The sequence below is a fragment of the Sarcophilus harrisii genome, chromosome 2 (genome assembly GCF_902635505.1).
Source record: "Sarcophilus harrisii chromosome 2, mSarHar1.11, whole genome shotgun sequence".
NCBI classification, from domain to species: domain Eukaryota; kingdom Metazoa; phylum Chordata; class Mammalia; order Dasyuromorphia; family Dasyuridae; genus Sarcophilus; species Sarcophilus harrisii.
In genome coordinates, this window is record NC_045427.1 from 603,541,025 (window position 1) to 603,559,302 (window position 18,278).

General features: G+C 33.6%; 1 protein-coding gene across 7 annotated transcripts in view; it reads left to right on the top strand.

Annotated features, from left to right (window-relative positions):
* The window catches only part of DYDC1 (DPY30 domain containing 1), a 45,693-nt gene extending 30,770 nt beyond the window's left edge, over positions 1 to 14,923 (top strand). For 3 of the 7 annotated variants that reach the window (XM_012540737.2, XM_012540738.2, XM_012540739.2), the window contains exons 2-8: positions 3,568 to 3,733; positions 3,821 to 3,922; positions 6,557 to 6,616; positions 9,088 to 9,147; positions 13,054 to 13,113; positions 13,938 to 14,033; positions 14,827 to 14,923. In XM_012540737.2, coding sequence (XP_012396191.1) covers positions 3,587 to 3,733; positions 3,821 to 3,922; positions 6,557 to 6,616; positions 9,088 to 9,147; positions 13,054 to 13,113; positions 13,938 to 14,033; positions 14,827 to 14,859 — 558 coding nt within the window. In that variant the 5' untranslated portion in view covers positions 3,568 to 3,586 and the 3' untranslated portion in view covers positions 14,860 to 14,923. Of the gene's footprint in view, positions 1 to 1,274; positions 1,355 to 3,567; positions 3,734 to 3,820; positions 3,923 to 6,556; positions 6,617 to 9,087; positions 9,148 to 13,053; positions 13,114 to 13,937; positions 14,034 to 14,826 lie in introns of those variants that run through there. The other 4 variants (XM_031956368.1, XM_003758887.3, XM_023495448.2 and 1 more) reach the window with 4 other exon arrangements.
* The last annotated feature ends 3,355 nt before the right edge of the window (positions 14,924 to 18,278 follow it).

The following is an 18,278-nucleotide window of genomic DNA, read 5'->3' on the forward strand; positions in this document are numbered from 1 at the left end:
ATAGGTAAATCTTTTTTTTTTTTTCATGGTATTTAACTTTTTATTTTTTATTATAATTTTTTATTATAACTTTATTTACAAAACATATGCATGGTTAATTTTTCAACACTGATCCTTGCAAAATTTTCTGTTCCAAAATTTCCCCTCCTTCCTCCTACCCTCTCCCCTAGCTGGCAGGTATTCAAATACATGTTAAAATATATGTGAAATATGTATACATATCCATACAATTATCCTGCTGCACAAGAAAAATTGGATCTAGAAAGAAAAAAAAACTGAGAAGACATACAAAAATGCAAGCAAACAACAACAGAAAGAATGAAAATGCTATATTGTCCACACTTCAGTTCCCACAGTCCTCTCTCTGGGTATAGATGGCTCTCTTCATTGCTGAACAATTGGAACTGGTCTGAATCAGTTCATTGTTGAAGAGAGCCACTTCCACCAAAATTGATCATTGTTATGGTTTTCTTGTTGCCATGTACAATGATCTCCTGGTTCTGCTTGCACTTAGCATCAGTTCACATGAGTCTCTCCAGGCCTTTCTGAAATCATCCTGTTGGTCATTTCTTACAGAATAATAATATTCCATAATATACATATACCATAATTTATTCAGCCATTCGTCAATTGATGGGCATCCATTCAGTTTCCAGTTTCTACAATGAAAAGGGCTGCCACAAAGATTTTTGCACGTGGGCCCCTTTCCTATAGGCAAATCTTTGATACAATCAAAGTGGAATATTTTACTAATGTCCATGACATCTTTTGTGAAATAGGGTTGTGTCCTGTAACTAGAGACAAAAATACTGATTTTAGTTAGTGAGTGGAAAATAATGTATCTAGAAGGATCATCAATGATATGCCACGTTTTGAGAAATGTTGCCCTGAAAAACAAATCCACTTATCATATGAGTAATATTACTAAGGCTATTGTTTTGAATCTAGCCTTATAGAATTGTCTAGAGCACTGGGAGTGTGAATGACTTCTTTGGTCTTTGAGTTCCAGTTCTTTGAGACCAGGCAAATCATTCTGACTGATGCAATCTCCCTATCTGATAGGCCCTGATGCCTCTTTTTATTTTATAAGAAATAAAGTTGCAAAGGAATTTTTCTGTCAACAAATATTGATGTTACATTATTTTATGTTTAATTTGTGTTATGTTATAAAAGGGTAATTTTTAACAATTTTGTTCAGATTAAATATAAACTAAATAAATTAATTGTAGAGTTTAAAAAATGAAATGTGGCAACTTTTTTTTTTTAAATGAGAGAGATTCATTTGCAATTGGAAACCATTGTTCCAAGGGGCTTGTTCAGAACCTCAGCAAGCTGCACTATTGTAAGACAGCTGGTAAGTTTTCCTATGATAATCTGTGGTCTGCTTATTGAAATTATTTCCACCTATTGTTTAGTCTGGTTTTTTTTGTAGCAACACAGAGTATATTTCTTTTTTCTTTTTTTTTTATTTTACAAAAGGATTCTGAAATGAAGACACAATTTTGCCTTTGCAAAACTGCCTGCTGAAATGCAAGACTACTGATTTAATTGTTTCTTTTCTTTCTCTTCCCTCCCCCTCTTCTTCTTGTTCTCCTCCCTCTCCCTCTCTTTCTCTCTCTCCCTCTATCTCTCCCTATCCCTCTGTCTCTGCTTCTGCACGCGCGCGCGCGCACACACACACACACACACACACACCATTTTGTTTTAACTTATGGTCATTATTGTCCCATGGGCTGCTTATTTCTCACTTTTTCCACCCAATCTAGTACCTAATAACGCTCATCATATGATATTTCTTTAGGATCCTGCTATAGCTAATGGTCTAAGTAAGCATCTTATGTTTGATGCATCTAGAACTGAGCTTGTTATTTTTCTCATCAAACGCTCTTTCCTAATTTCCCTAGCACTGCTTTAATACCACCATCTTCCAAGTCACTCTGGCTCACAATCTAGTGGCAGCCCTCAACTTATTGTGTCTGGTTCTTCCAGAATCAAATATAAAATCTTCTGTTAGGTTTTCAAAGTCCTTTATACTCTGTGGCCCTCTTCACTCCTTTTCAGTCTTCTTATACTTTGTATCTCTCCCTGTTCCTACTTCTCTCCCTCTTGACCCTGACTCCCCCCATCATTTCTTCCTCTCCCAACTTTCCTTTTCCATTCCTTTCCTTGAACAAGAGACTTCTTTTCCTAAATATAAATTTTCACTGGTTGTTCTCCATGGCTGGAATATACTTCTTTCTCATCTCCATTTCCTGACCTCCTTCAAGTCCTAGCTAAAACCCCACTGGTTAACAGGAAGTTGACTTTCCCTTAATTTTACTGCCTTCACTCTTGATTATTTCCAATTGATCCTTTCTTTAGCTTGTTTGTTTGTAGTTGTTTGCATGGTCCATGAGAGCAGACTATCTTTTAACTTTTTTTGTATTCCCAATGCTTAACGCAGTACCTGACACGTAGTAGGTTCATGATGGATTTTTTGTGTCTGACCTGTGGCAGAGCACTTCATATTCATATTGTCTGATCAGCTAGAGTGGAACACATTGTAACTCAACTCTAACATAGTGATGTCATTTTGGTCATCTTCAAAAACAAACTATAACAGGAGGCTTTATAAATGTTTCTTGACTAATTGACATGTAAATTTAATACAGATATGTTAATGAGATTGCAGGATTTACAGCTGGAAAGACATTTTATGAATCTTATCTCATAATTTTTAAGTTTAGGAAACTGAGATCCAGAGAGATTAATTGATTTACCCAGGATCAATCAGTTCATAGGTAGTCATTCTAGTCTCCAGTATCCATTAAATGACTCTTGTTTGATTGTTAAAGACTTCATGTGTTACTTCCTTTGGATACTGGAGAGAGAAAGAAAAGACTTGTGGAAATTTTAGATGCTATGAAAAAGCCTATAAGAAAGATATATTTTGGAGCTTTAGGGAGATAATTTTTGGGCTAAAAGTATCCATCACATAGTACTATGTAGTCTCCTGGTAATTTCACTTACTTGTAGTTGCCTGAAATTATTAGTACTCATTGGAATATTGGCTCCAGAAAGGGCCCCAAAGAAGTTCCTAGTGCATTCTATTCCTCTCAGACTTGACTGCTAGACTTTCCTTTACATTTGAAATCCTCTTGGCTGTTCTGCAAGTGTCTAGGAAGCGGTGGTCTTTAAATAGCAAGCACCTTCCTTACTGCTGAGAGATCTTTCTAAGAGCATCTTTGCTTTTCTTTAAGTCCATATAGTCCTTTATCCCGTTTTCTGTATGATCTCTCCCCATTTCTTTCTCTATTGTCTGGGTAGTATCACCTTTCTCAAATAGTTATTGTAAGGCTCAAATGAGATAAGGTGTAAAGCATTTTGCAAACCTTAAGAGTATTATATAAATGTCAGCTATTATCATATATTAACCATTCTGTGAATTATTTTGTAATATCTTCTCATTTACTCTTCATAGATATTGTATGTAACATCTTCTCATTTACTCTTCATAGATAATGTATAACATTGTTGCCTTAACTGAAACAGTCAATCCTTACTAATGCAATTTATTTATTTACACAGTAGTTTTCATTGGATACAAATGGAGTCGAGATATCTTCGAAGGTTTCTTGGTCATTGCCTTAGTCAGGCTCTTGCAGATGTGGCCAAATTTAAGCCAGTAGATCCAATAGAATATTTGGCATTCTGGCTTTACAAATACAAGAAAAACATGGCAACACAACAAATGGTGAGTAAGAAGAAAGGAAGCAACTAAGTCAGATGGTCTGATTGGTGCATTTTTCACTTATTCATACAATTTTTTAAACAACTCTAGAGGAGAATGGAACTGGCTCAGTTGCAGCAAGAGCAAGAAGCTGCTAGGATGGAGCAGGAAATGTTGAAACAACTGAAAGAAGAGGAGCTGTACTTTCAGCAGGTATGACAAAGATTAATCCTTTAGTAGTAAAATCTGACTTTTATTAATCTTGGAAATTGCTTCTGACATATTCTTGTTCACAGTGGATGCTTAGTAATTTTTGTTAAACTTGTGAAATTATGTAAATGTCTGTCCATTTCTATATCTATCTGTCTATCTATTTCAGAGTAGTGCTAGGGAATTGGCTCAGCTCAACTATCCTGGAAGAGAGAAAGGAGAGGGAAAGGAGACACTTTCCTTCTTCTCTCCTCCCTTCCCCCTCCAAACAAATAGGAGGCATTTTTAGTGTTATGAGCAGGGAGACCTCAGGAGTCTGGAACAATGCAGGATCAGTTTCCACTCTGCATTTTTGTTTGTCACTTTCTTTATGATCCTTTATCCTCTGTTTTTCTGTATGATTTCTCTCCTTTTCTTTTTCTCTCTACTGACTGGATAGTATCACCTTTTTCAAATGGTTATTGTACGGCTCAAATGAGAATAGTGTAAAGCATTTTGCAAACCTTAATAAGAGTGTTATATAAATGTCAGCTATTATTATCATTATTACTCTTGCTCTCTGATTCTTGTTCTTTTCCTTGCTTTCCTATTTTCTTTTTTTTTTCTCCCCTCTGGTAGCATATGGGGGGGAGGAACCATGGTTCCATATTGGCTATTTGATAAACACTGAATGAAAATTCTTAGGTAATAACCAGTAGACTTGAGTTCCTTCCTCCTCTACTTCATAGTAGTTTCTTTGTGAGGACAGAAACTTTCAGAAGATTAAATTGGGAGAAAGGTAGAGGGATTTCTCAAAAGTCCTTTCCAAATACTTTTGCTTTGAGAAAGCTTTTTGAGGTTAGTAAATGTTGAATGGTAAAGTTAAGATCATGAAGAAATCAGTGAAAAGAATTGCATGTACTGAGAAGGATTGTAATAATTTATTCATAATGTTGTTCTGACTGATTGAATGATACTCATTTGAATACTATCAATGCCTTATGTGAAAAAGTACAGAAGAACCATTTTGCCTAGGATGTTTCATTTTCCCCTGAAAATCAAAGGAAAGTGTACAGGAGATAAAGGGCAATGGTATGTAGCCATGTAGACTAAGGCAAGGCTAACAGGATCCTACTGCCAAAGATTGTTCTTCTAATGATTTAAAAATTATTTTTTGTTTTTTTCAGGAAGGTTAGAGTTACTCACTTGTTAGTAATTGGGCAATTAGGTGGTCCAGTGAATAGAGTTCTGGGCTGTAGAATCAGAAGATTCATCAGACACTTGATAATTGTGATACTAAGTCACTTATCCCTGTTTGCCCCATTTTCCTTTTTATAAAATGAGTGGCAGAAGGAAATGGCAAACTACTCCTTTATTTTTATCAAGAAATTTTTGATGTAGTTACAAAGAGTTAGACATAACTAAATAACAGATACTAACTTTATGATGAAGAACCTTTTTTCTTTTATGGGGCTGGGATAATCAATTGTGGAATGTAACAGAAATTAAATTAAAATAAAAATAAATTCAACAAACATGTATTAAATGCCTACTTTAGTGCAAGGTATACTAGGATGGAGTCACAATGAGACAGACACACACAGAGAGACAGACAGACTAGACACAGACACAGAGAGACACAAAGGTAATTTAAAAACTACAAAAGCTTGTTACCATATAGGGTTAACAATTCTAAGCATTTTTCAAACTTTAATGCTCTATAAATGTTAACTATTATCATCATTGTTGTTTTATTAGACTACTGAAAATATTGAGCTTTGAATGGAGTAGATACAGCACTATATGAGGCTTAATTTAGGTTGCATCTTTATGTTGCAACTGAGCCAAAGAATTCTCATCCATATTTTATACAATCTGATTAGAAACAGCAGTATGAGCTAAATCTGTTGATACTAAGTCATTTTTGTGATAAAATAAGAACATTATGGTCATTTGTGTCAGAATTAATTGAGGAAATGGTAGCTTATTTATGCTTTATTAATTACTCATTTTGATTATTAGTGACTTAAAGGAGTATACCTACGATTTTCCTTTCATTATCTTAAATCAGGAGTGGGGAAACCCTGACCCAGAATCTGTATAGGGCACTAGCAGTCATCTGCTAAGACAATCACAGGTGATGATAAGCTGAAAACTAGGTACAATAACCTCGCACTTCTTTTTGTTCTATAATTTTGTATGACTCAGGAATGATGTTATAAATATCCAAATAGCTCTTGGCAGAAAAAAAAATGGTTTCCCATTCATGTCTTAAATGGTGAAGAGTTGTCTATATGAAGGCTAATCTTTGACTACTGAGAGCTTTTGTAATTTCAATAGTTATTGAAATCTTAAATCTAGTAACTTCATGCATAAAGAAAATACTTGATTTTATTTATTATTTTATGCACTCATTCATTCATTTATTTATTTCTACCAACTGTGGATAGAGTTTACCTATGAAAGAAATTTACTTGCAATTTTTGTTAATAGTTCTTTTTAAGGATTTAAACATATTAAATAATTTTGCTTGTTTCTGAAATTTAGGTGGGTGCATAGAATTTCATTGCTCTTAGGATATTTAAGAATGGAAGAATTGATTCATAGTACTTCATATTCTGATTTATTTTGCATATTTATTTATGTTTGTATGTTTAGAAACAACTGGAGTTGGAAATGCAAGAAAAAGAGAGGAAGAGACTTGAAGAGTTAGAGAAGGTACCTTGAAGTTTGATGCTGGTTATTCTAATTGCCTTTATATTATCTTTAAACATTCCCTTTAAATTGCATACCTAAATACCTTTTTGGGTCAATAATAGGTTGTTACTAATAATGGCTGATATTAAAATCAAGAAAATAACTTGGTGGCTTCATTGCTCTTTTAATGGATCAGTGATCAAAAAAAAATTTTTTTTTTACATCCCATTGCTGAAAGAAATGTAAATTTTGATTGTCCAAACCTCTCAAGATACCTTGGGGTATACAGGTTATATTTCTTTTTTTTTTTTTTTAATTTAATAGCCTTTTATTTACAGGATATATACATGGGTAACTTTACAGCATTAACAATTGCCAAACCTCTTGTTCCAATTTTTCACCTCTTACCCCCACCCCTCCCTAGATGGCAGGATGACCAGTAGATGTTAAATATATTAAAATATAAATTAGATACACAATAAGTATACCTGACCAAAACGTTATTTTGCTGTAGAAAAAGAATCAGACTCTGAAATATTGTACAATTAGCTTGTGAAGGAAATCAAAAATGCATGTGTGCATAAATATAGGGATTGGGAATTCAATGTAATGGTTTTTAGTCATCTCCCAGAGTTCTTTTTCTGGGCATAGCTAGTTCAGTTCATTACTGCTCCATTAGAAATGATTTGGTTGATCTCGTTGCTGAGGATGGCCTGGTCCATCAGAACTGGTCATCATATAGTATTGTTGTTGAAGTATATAATGATCTCCTGGTCCTGCTCATTTCACTCAGCATCAGTTCGTGTAAGTCTCTCCAGGCCTTTCTGAAATTATCCTGTTGGTCATTTCTTACAGAACAGTAATATTCCATAATATTCATATACCACAATTTATTCAGCGATTCTCCAACTGATGGACATCCATTCTGTTTCCAGTTTTTAGCCACTACAAAAAGGGCTGCCACAAACATTCATGCACATACAGGTCCCTTTCCCTTCTTTATAATCTCTTTGGGATATAATCCCAGTAGTAACACTGCTGGATCAAAGGGTATGCACAGTTTGATAACTTTTTGAGCATAGTTCCAAACTACTCTCCAAAATGGTTGGATTCATTCACAACTCCACCAACAATGCATCAATGTCCCAGTTTTCCCGCATCCCCTCCAACAGTCATCATTATTTTTTCCTGTCATCTTAGCCAATCTGACAGGTGTGTAGTGGTATCTTAGAGTTGTCTTAATTTGCATTTCTCTGATTAATAATGACTTGGAGCATCTTTTCATATGACTAGAAATAGTTTCAATTTCTTCATCTGAGAATTGTCTGTTCATATCCTTTGATACAGGTTATATTTCTTTCTTAAGAGTCATACCTTAAATTACTTGACTCTCATTGATTAGTCGACAATAAGTCCCTGGCTAAAGCCCACTTGGTCATTATTTGGGCTCTGATTGGCTCAGAGCAAATATAAATAGCAATGATTTTTGTTTTGGTCAGAAACAGAGGGTTTTCCCCTCCCAGATGGATTTTTTTTTTAAACTGAGTAAAAGAGACCATTCTCTGCCTCATTTCTTTATCATTGAATGGAAGTTGCCTCAGTCAGACTGAGACTTATTAAAGACCTTAGCTTAAAAAAGACCAGAGTTTCCCACTATATGCTGGGTTACGTCCAGTTATGCTGTTTTATATGTTGTGACTATCACCTCCCTGATGTCATAATCCCCTTCAAGAATGAAGGACAAAACAACAACAACGGGCTAGTTCAATTTATATAAAATAGTTCTTGTTCTCAACACAGGTAAACAAGTGGCCTTTTTACTTTTACTGAAACAAATTATTATTTTTCAAAATAGCCCTTGCCCCTGAATGGCTCACTGGTAGAGAGGATAGAGTATGAGGCCTGGAGTCAGCAAAACTCAACTTGAGTTCAAATCTGGCCTCATACACTTAAGCAGTTGATCCTGTTTGCCTGAGTTTCCTCATTTGTAAAATGAGTTGAAGAAGGAAGTGCAAACCACTTCAGTATTTATGCCAAGGAAACCCCAAATGGGATCACAAAGAGTTGGACATGATTTATAACAACTGACAATACATGCCCTTAGAGATCTGAGTTGAAAGTCTTCTTCTGATACTGAAGACTTCCAGCAAGTCATTAACCTTTCAGTGCTTCAAGCAACTTTCAAAGGTTATAAACTGCAGAATTCTTGTGAGTTTGCATTGATAGGAGGAGGTTCCTTACCAGGTACTCCCTATACCAATTTGCAATTGCACTGAATTGAAGCTAAAATTGAAGGATGTGCTGACAATTGAGAAGATTTCTCAATGAAACAATCTGAAGAATGTGATGGAGAACAGGAAAATGTCAGTAGGCAGGCTTACATAGTCATATGTGAATTTTATTACCCATAATAAATTTGATAATAGAACAACTGATCTGTAGAAATTTATTTTAGTCTAATTTAATGTATGTTATTTGATATTTTTATTTAGCAACGAATTGCAGCAGAATTAGAAGACATGAAAAGATTGACCTTAGAAGAGCAAGAGAAGGTACATGTATCGTGTTTTTATGTCTATTTTCATTATATTTGAAGTCTATTCTTTTTATATGTCCTTCTATTATCTTTAACTATATATTTGATTATTCTTTTTCATTAAGAATATGCTAACAATGGTATTGTTAATAGCTAATGGGGTACCATTAAGCAATTTGAATGATTACCATGAAAATTGTTTCTAAGTTGAAAAAGAAAAATTTCCCCAAGTAAACACAGAATTAATCCATTTGAAAATAAAATTGCATGTAATGTAGGGTAAGTAGAAATAACAAATTTAGAACTTAATTTTAGAAAAAACTCAAATGGAAAAAAATTGAAAATCTTTTAAAATGACAAACTGGAGTTAGTTAGAACAAAATACTTTAACGTCAATATTAAAAACATCCTGGAATATTTTTTAAAAGCAAAGAATTTTGAGCATTGTTACCTAGCAAATTGTTCAAGAAAATTTCCAAAAATTGGAAAAAAAGAAAAGGAATGAAGCATCTTACCCAGTCACTGTTTTAAATTCTGGGGATATGAAGAAATTCAAAAGACTATCCCTGCTTTCAAGGAGCCTAATAGTCTTAATGGGTGGACAACACACAAATGAATTCATATATTATTATGAAGAAAAAAAGCCTAGTATTTATTGATTCAATATAACACTGATTAGGAAAGATTCTTTTAAGCTGCAAAGAGAAAGACAGATATGGCTCTGGAGTCAGAGGATCTAAGACCAAATCTTGGCTCTACCAATTACTATAAATATGATCTTGAGCAAGGCATTCTGTTTTCTCATTGTAAAATGACAATGTTGACCCAGAGCTCCATTCTAACTCTAGAACTGTTCTCTAGACATGCGGGGGAAGGGGGATTAAGTAGAATCACAGAAAAATTTCTTAGGAATGCCTGGAGAAATTGAAATAGACCAATAATGCTGACATTGAATACAGTACTTTAAAACTTTAAAGTGCAAAGATGTTCCATCTATTAGCTCATTAAATGTCTTGAAGTTCTGAGATATGTGCTGCAAGCATTATATCCCCATTTTATAGTTAAAGAGAGTCATAATCAGAGAATTTTAATGATTTTCAAAAGGCCACATAGTTAGAAAATTTCAATGGTGGGATTTGAATCTAGATTTTCTGATTTCAGCCCCAGTGATCTCTCAGTTCTGTCATAGATAGATCAAGTGTATCTGGTTATAGCAAAAGAAGAGGTCCCTCTTTTTTGTTTTTTAACTATCATCAGAGCAAAGTTAAATATTTCTTTAACACAGTGTAACTCTTTAATATGATGTGAATTTGCTTCGTCCTGGATCCTTTTTACCCTAGTGACAATGCATTAGGGATTCACCTTCAGTTGGCTTTTCAATAGGGATGACATTGAGTTTACCTAAAAATTGATCATGTGTTAGATAACTTCTGTCAATCAGCATTTATTAAGCACCTACTGATTTTTAGTTGTCCGGATCTGTATCTTGCTATTGGGCTCAGATGGTTTTTGAAGAAAGAATGAGGCTATTGATTTTGCATAGCCCTCTCTCACTTAGATCCTTGCAAGGCATGGCATTACCTTTCTAATATCATAGTTCTCTTCAGGGATGAAGGAGAAACAATGAATAAAGCATCCACTCAGGCTCTGTGCTAAATGCCAGAGATAAGAAAAAGACAAAAGAGACCCTCCTTGCTCTCAAATAACTTAGGGTCTAATGGGGAGACCTTGGAGAAGGTAGGACATTAGCTGAAACTTGAAGGAAGCCAGGATGTCAGAAAGTTATAGAAAAATTTGGAAGGTAGAAAATGCATATCCTATATTTGTAGATAATAATACAATGGAGCTAGATAATAGCATGATAAGACAGATGTCCTTTGACATTATGGTGGAATGTAGAGATGCTGCCTTTGGAGTCAAAATGACCTGGATTCATATCCTGCCTTTCACTAGTTGAGTGACTATGCACAGTAACAACTTCTCAGTGCCTCCAGGCAATTCTTTGGTTCGTACCTATGAGAAATGTGTGTCATTGTAGGAAGTTTGCACACCAAGCATCCCCATACAAATGAAAACACTTGATATCCCTTCTGCCACCATTAAAAAAAATAAACAGACCAAACCAAAGGAATTAGGTACTTGTGGAAACAGAAAACAAAACAAAAAACAATTATTTCCCCCAAATCAACAAGTAATTAATTAACCAAACAAGTAATTAATGACTGAGTGAAAAGGGAAATAGTCCATATTATATCACATTAAATAGAGTGACACGTCATAGGCTATGTTTCAAAATGTATTGTAAACAACCAAAGTAGTGGTCAGAATAAGCTTATGGTGTTGAATATATATATTAATGTATAGGAAAAGGGAAGTTTAGGGAGTTGAGTCTACAATTAGAAAGAAAACAAGACTAATTTACCAATAGAAAGTAGGAAAGTGGAGGTAACTGTGATCAGAGTAAAGAAAAGTGAAACAGAAAGAGGAATCTGGATTTATTAATAGCAGTTTTAAAAAGAACCATGAAAATTGATAGACAATCAGAAAATGTAATTTTAAAAAGAGGAGAAACCCTAAGTTCTGACATTAAAAATGAGAGATTATGATGAGAGTGCATGTGCACATGCGTGCGCGCGCACACACACACACACACACACACAGAGCTCTGTTAATTTTGAAAATTTAAATGGATAAATGAGGACAAAAACATAAAAGAGCTAGATTGATAAAGCATGGAATAAACAAGATTCAGAAAAAGAAATCCAGTAGATCATTAAAAAATGGCCCTATAAGAAACCAGTAGGACCAGATATACTTCAAAAAACACAACAAAAATAGTTCTCATATTAGCTGAACTCTAAACCTAGAAAAGATATAGCTTCTTTATTCCTTTTATGTGATAAATTGATAGCTAATGGTATTAGATGAGAAAATGGAAATGGGAGTAAAGATGAAGTTGGGAATGATAGGTGGACCAGACATGTATGGATAGAAGAAAGCCATTCTGGAGATGATATAATTTTGAAAACAGTGAAGGATCAGTTTTTAATTTGCCTCAAAGAGAGGGAGATACAAATGATTAGAGAACTTATGACATAATATTAATTTGGAAACTATAGGGAGAATGGTTTAGAGAAGAGCAATAATGGATCTGGGGAGATCAAATAGGAAGTTATTATAGTTCCAGGTGAGAAGTAATGAGAACCTAAAAAGACTAATGGCTTGTGAATGGAAAGGGTGGGGAAGGGATAGGTGCAAGAAATGCTGTGGAAATAGAACTGACAAAATCCAACTATTGATGGAATTAGGTAAACAGGAGGAAAGTAAAGGAAGTCAAGGATGATTCCAAATCTTGTATTGCAAATCTTGGTGACTAGGAAGGTTACTGGTATCATATATCCTCAGCTACCTGTTAGGCATCTTGAACTGGATGTCTTAGAGACATCCTAAACTCAGCATGTCCAAAATTCATATGTTACTCATTCCCAACCTTTCTTTCTTCTGAATTTCTTTCTTATTGTGGAGGTTATCACCATCCTCTTGGTGACTGAGCCTTGCAAACTAGGTGTCATGCTCACTTTCTCCCTCTCACTCCTCATTTTCAGTCACTGAGGTCTGTTGGTGTTACCTATGTAATGGCGCTTGAAAATGCTTCTGTTTCTCCTCTGATGCTGCTAGATTCTTTTTGAGTAGAGATTGATGTGAATTGCACTGAATGAGACTAGGGCATGGATGATTGTGATTTGTATATTTTGAATGAACTATTGATTAATAACTTTAATTCTACTGTGAGAAAGACTTGTTGCAATGTGCATTTGATCATTCAGTAAAACTATGTGGAAGAGTGGAAAGAAAATGAGAAGTTATACAAAGAATGTTTTTGTTCAGCTTTTTTTTAAATATTGTAATATTGTAATTGGAGTCCCAGGAGGAGCAAAATTGGGAAGAAGAAGACACTATATCAGGAACTCCAGTGGAAGGGGTAAGGAGAAAAACAGTAATTCATTCTAAAAAGCAAAAGTAAATTCTGACACATTATTTTCAAATAAATTCAACACACATTAAGTGCCTATAAATAAAGTAGAAGGCATTATACTAGGAACTTGGCTTGTAAAGACAAAATGATAAACAGTTCTTGCCCCCATAGAGTTTGCATTTTACTTCGAGAAATTAAATAATTAAACAAATAAATAAATAAAATAGAATTTGAGGAGAAAGAGAATAATGACTACTATTAGGAAAGGCTTCCCGTAGAAAAGTCTTCTTTATTAATTTTAATCTTTATTTTAATTAGGTAAGTAAGGTAATAAAGATTTAAATGAGCAGTCCTTGCCTTTCTAAATTCTAGTTATATCAAGTCCCAAATGTGCTTTCAAGCTACATCTCAAAATTAATGAAAATATTCATTTATCAATCATTTATTAACTGATTGCTAGAACACTGTACTTATAGGCACCTGGAGGAAATAAAAAGATAATTAATTTTTATAAATAACTAGAATCTTCTGAGACATTGAGAGTATGATTATAAGAAGATTAAAAGTTATATGTATTTTTAAAAGTATTTTCAAATGCCTAAGATTACTTTTGAGCATTCTGTACTTTTCTCTGGAAAATTCTCTAGTCACCAGCAGCCATTTTACCCTAACTATATCAAATGTATATAAAATACTTTGAAAATCTTAAATATGTTCTTATTTTATTCATTTTGTTCATTGCAAATGAATATAGGAATATCCTTTTAAAATGTATTACCTTTTTTCTGAAAAGGTCTCTTAAAATTGAAACTGAATTTTTTGAATTGTAGGATGCCTTAAACAAGACATTAGCTGAAATTAGTGATAGGTATGGAGCACCTAATTTAAGTCGAGTTGAAGAAGTAGATGAATCAAATGTTTTGGAAGTAAGTATTTTTAGAAAAGGGGTTTTGATAAGAACAACTTTTATTTTGGTTAGAGTATAAATATAAATGTGTTAGGCTGTGTGCTTGTTAGCTTCACAGCAGAATCTTTTCATTGACCAAATTTTGGATTCTGAATGGCAGATTGCCAATTCTGTAGATACATCATTGATCACAAGGGAGAGAGGTGGAATCCATCTCTTCTACTGGAAACAACTGAATGTGTGGGATTGATATTAGAGTAGTTTATTATAGACAAAGGGCAACACACATATGTGTTACATAATTCATGATGTTTCTTAGGCTTGTGTGATCAATTATTGATAATGGGCCCTTTATGAAGAAAACTTCAACATATTTTTATGATACTAATTATATTAATACCTTGTGGTTTGCTTTTGGTAATTACTTCTACTAAACACAAAACTCTTGAGGCAAATCTTATCCAAATGAGCAAACATTTATTGGGTGCCTATGTACAAGGTATTTTAGGTTAAATTAATAAGGTAATGAATAGTTTGTGCTTTGATATGATTTAAGTGATTTTATGTACCTTTTATATAACTGTTTTGAAAACAGTTTTTGAAACTTTTAAAATTTATTTTAAAAATTCCATTGAATTTTATTGATAATAGTCAACTAAAACTGAAACAGTACACATAGTTGAATAGAAGATAATCAGAACACATAGTTGAATAGATTATCTAAATGTTATATCTATTTACTTTGCTTTGTGACATTTTTATAGTTTGGATAATGCTAAAGAATAATATTTACTTTTTAATTTTGCTTTTAGGGGGCATTAGATTATGAAAAAGATGACATATAGCAATGAACATCAGCCATACACAGTTTTGCTTGTTACAGTTTTCAATAAAAAAAATTCAACTTGAGAATGAGTTCTATATGTTTTATTTCAAATCAGTTTCTAGTTTTCTCATAGAAATGATGGCATTAATGGTGGTTAGGTATCTAGCCTATCCTGCAGAAGAATCCCCCAGAAAGCCACTGGAATTCTGAATGAATGAAGTGAGAAAGTTAAAGAGATGACTCAGAAGTAAATGGACAAGTGTTTTTCTTAATTATGGCTTTTTATTTTTGAAATATATACATGGATATTTTTTTTGACATTCAGCCCTATAAAACCCTATATTCTAATTTTTTCCCTCCCTTCCTTCCCCCTTCCCCAGTCAGCAAGTGATCCAGTATATATATATATATATATATATATATATATATATATATATATATGTTAAATATATGCAATTCCTCTAAACGTATTTCTACAAATATGCTGCACAAGAAAAATCAAGATCCAAAAGGAAAAAAAAATTAGAAAGAAAACAAAATGCAAGCAAACAACAAAAAAATAATGAAAATGCTATGTTGTGGTCCATATTCAGTTCTCCATTGTTCTCTCTCTGGGTGTAGATGGAACCATTTGAACTGGTCTGAATCACCTCATTGTTGATAAGAGCCATGTCCATCAGAATTAACCATTGTATAATCTTGCTGTTGCTGTATATGATGATCTCCTGGTTCTTCTCATTACACTTAGCATCAATTCATGTAAGTCTCTCCAGGTCTCTGTAAAATCATCCTGTTGATCATTTCTTATAGAACATTAATATTCCACAACATTCATATACCATAACTTGTTTAGCCATTCTCCAGTTGATGGGTTTTCATTCAGTTTCCAGTTTACCAGTACAAAAAGGGCTGCCACATTTTTGCACACGTGGGTCCCTTTCTCTCCTTTATGATCTCTCTAGGATACAAGCTCAGTAAAAAACACTGCTGAATCAAAGGGTATGCACAGTTTGACAGCTCTTTGGATATAGTTCCAAATTGCTTTCCAGAATGTTTGAATCAGTTTACAACTTCATCAACAATGTATTAGTATTCCAGTTTTCCCACATCCCCTCCAACATTCATCATTAACTTTTCCTATCATCTTAGCCAATCTGAAAGGTGTGTAATGGTACCCCAAAGTTGTCTTAATTTGCATTTCTCCAGTCAATAATGATTTAGAGCATCTTTTCATATGACTAGAAATGGTATTAATTTCTTTATCTGAAAATTGCCTGTTTATCAGAACCCTTGAATGTAAATTTTTCTCTCAGTTTATTGCTTCTAATTTTGTCTACATTGGTTTTGTTTGTACAAAAACTTTTAAACTTAATATAATCAAAATTACCCATTTTGCATTCATTGATGTACTAAAGTTGTTCTTTTGCCACAAATTCCTTCCTTCTCCACAGATCTGAAAGGAAACTATCCTTTGTTCTGCTAATTTGCTTATAATACCACTATGTGTTCTAAATCATGAACCAATTTCAATCTTATCTTGGTATAAGGTGTTAGGTTGCCTAGTTAGCATTGCCTAGTTTCTGCCATACTAATTTACAATTTTCCCATCAGTTTTTGTCAAATCGTGAGTTCTTACTCCACAAGCTGAGATGTTTGGGTTTGTCAAACACTAGATTACTATATCATTGATTATTTTGTCTTGTGAACCTAACCTGTCCACTGATCAACTACTCTATTTCTTAGCTAGTACCAAATAGTTTTGATGACTGCTGCTTTATAATATAGTTTTTTGTCTGGTACAGCTAGAACCACCTCCATTTGCATTTTGTTAATTTAATTCCCCAGGAATTCTTGCCTTTTTGTTCTTCCAGGTGAATTTTGTTATTTTTTTTTTCTACCTCTGTGAAGTTATTTCTTAGAAATTTGATTGGTATGGCACTGAATAAGTAGAATAATTTATGTAGTAGTGCCATCTTTATTATATTTACTCAGTCTATCCATGAGCACTTGATATTTTCCCAAGAGATTAGATCTGACTTTGTAGAAAATGTTTTATAATTTGTGTTCATATAATTCTTGATCTTGCCCTTGACAGGTTGGAAAGTGTTAAAAAAGAGGAGGTAGATGAGGATAAAGTTGGATGTTGGCCAAAGATATATTTTTATGTGGTGTTTTAAAAAAAATAAATAATCATAATAGTATTATCTACATCATTATTACAAATGAGGAAACTGAAACAGAGAGTAACTTGCCCAAAGTCACATAGCTAATAAATGTCTGAGGCAGGATTTAGATACCAAGCATAGCATTGTATCCCCTATGCTAGTCAGCTGTCTTTAAAGTTGATTTAGGTGGCTTTTTTTGCATTGTAATGGAGGGCATGGTGTGCATACTTTCCAATTGAAAAAGGAGAACTGAGGAAGAGGGGACATACTACAGGAAAACATTTCCCTAGAGCAGTCATTAGGTGGCACTGTCAGTATAGGGCAGCTTTGTCCCTGTCCAGCGTAGACTTGGTGGTGATTCAGTATTGTCATCTAAAATAGGCCGTAAATACTGTAGAATGTCAGATCTGATAAAGCTAAGCAGCCAAAAAAACTGTTCCGGGGAGCAATTTAGAATTATGCCCAAAGCAATATGACATTGTGCATGTCTCTGATCAGCAATACTGATAGTTGGTCTATATCCCAAAGATATCCAAAAAAAGGGAAAATAAATATTTATAGAAACTTTTTTTTTTTTTTGTAGTGGATAAGAATCAAAAATTGAAGGGATTCCTATCAATGGGAAATGGCTAAACAAGTTATATGGTATATTATTGCAATGGAATATTGTTTTGCTTAAGAAATGGGAAACAGAATAATTTTAGAAAAAAATCCGGAAAGATTTACATAAATTGATGCATAGTGAAGTAAATAGAATCAGTAGAATGTTATACATAGAAATAGCATTATTGTTCGAGAGTTGTGAATTATGATTTAGCTATTCTCAATAAGGAACTGATCCAAGAAGAAATAGAACTTTGAGTTGAACCTTGAAGGATGATCAGGAGCTAAATCAGCTGTACCAATGGAAGAGGGATGAAACCCCATGCCAGGGGGAAGTGTGAGCAAAAGAATGGAGGCAGGATATCTTAGAAATAAGTTTTTTAAAGCATTTTTTTAGTTATATAAAAGACAATTTTTAGCATTCATTAAAAAAATTGAATTCTAAATCTGTTTCTTTGTATTTATTTCTCTCTCCCTCTCCTTCCCTTCCCTCTAAAATGCTAAGCACTTTGATGTAGGTTACATATATATATAATCTTGTAGGACATATTTCCATATTAGTTTTAGTTGTGAAAGAAGAAACAGACCAATAGGAAAACCATGAAAAAACAAAGTGAAAATAGTATGTGCATTCAGAGTTCATGAGTTTTTTCAGTGGATGAGAATAACA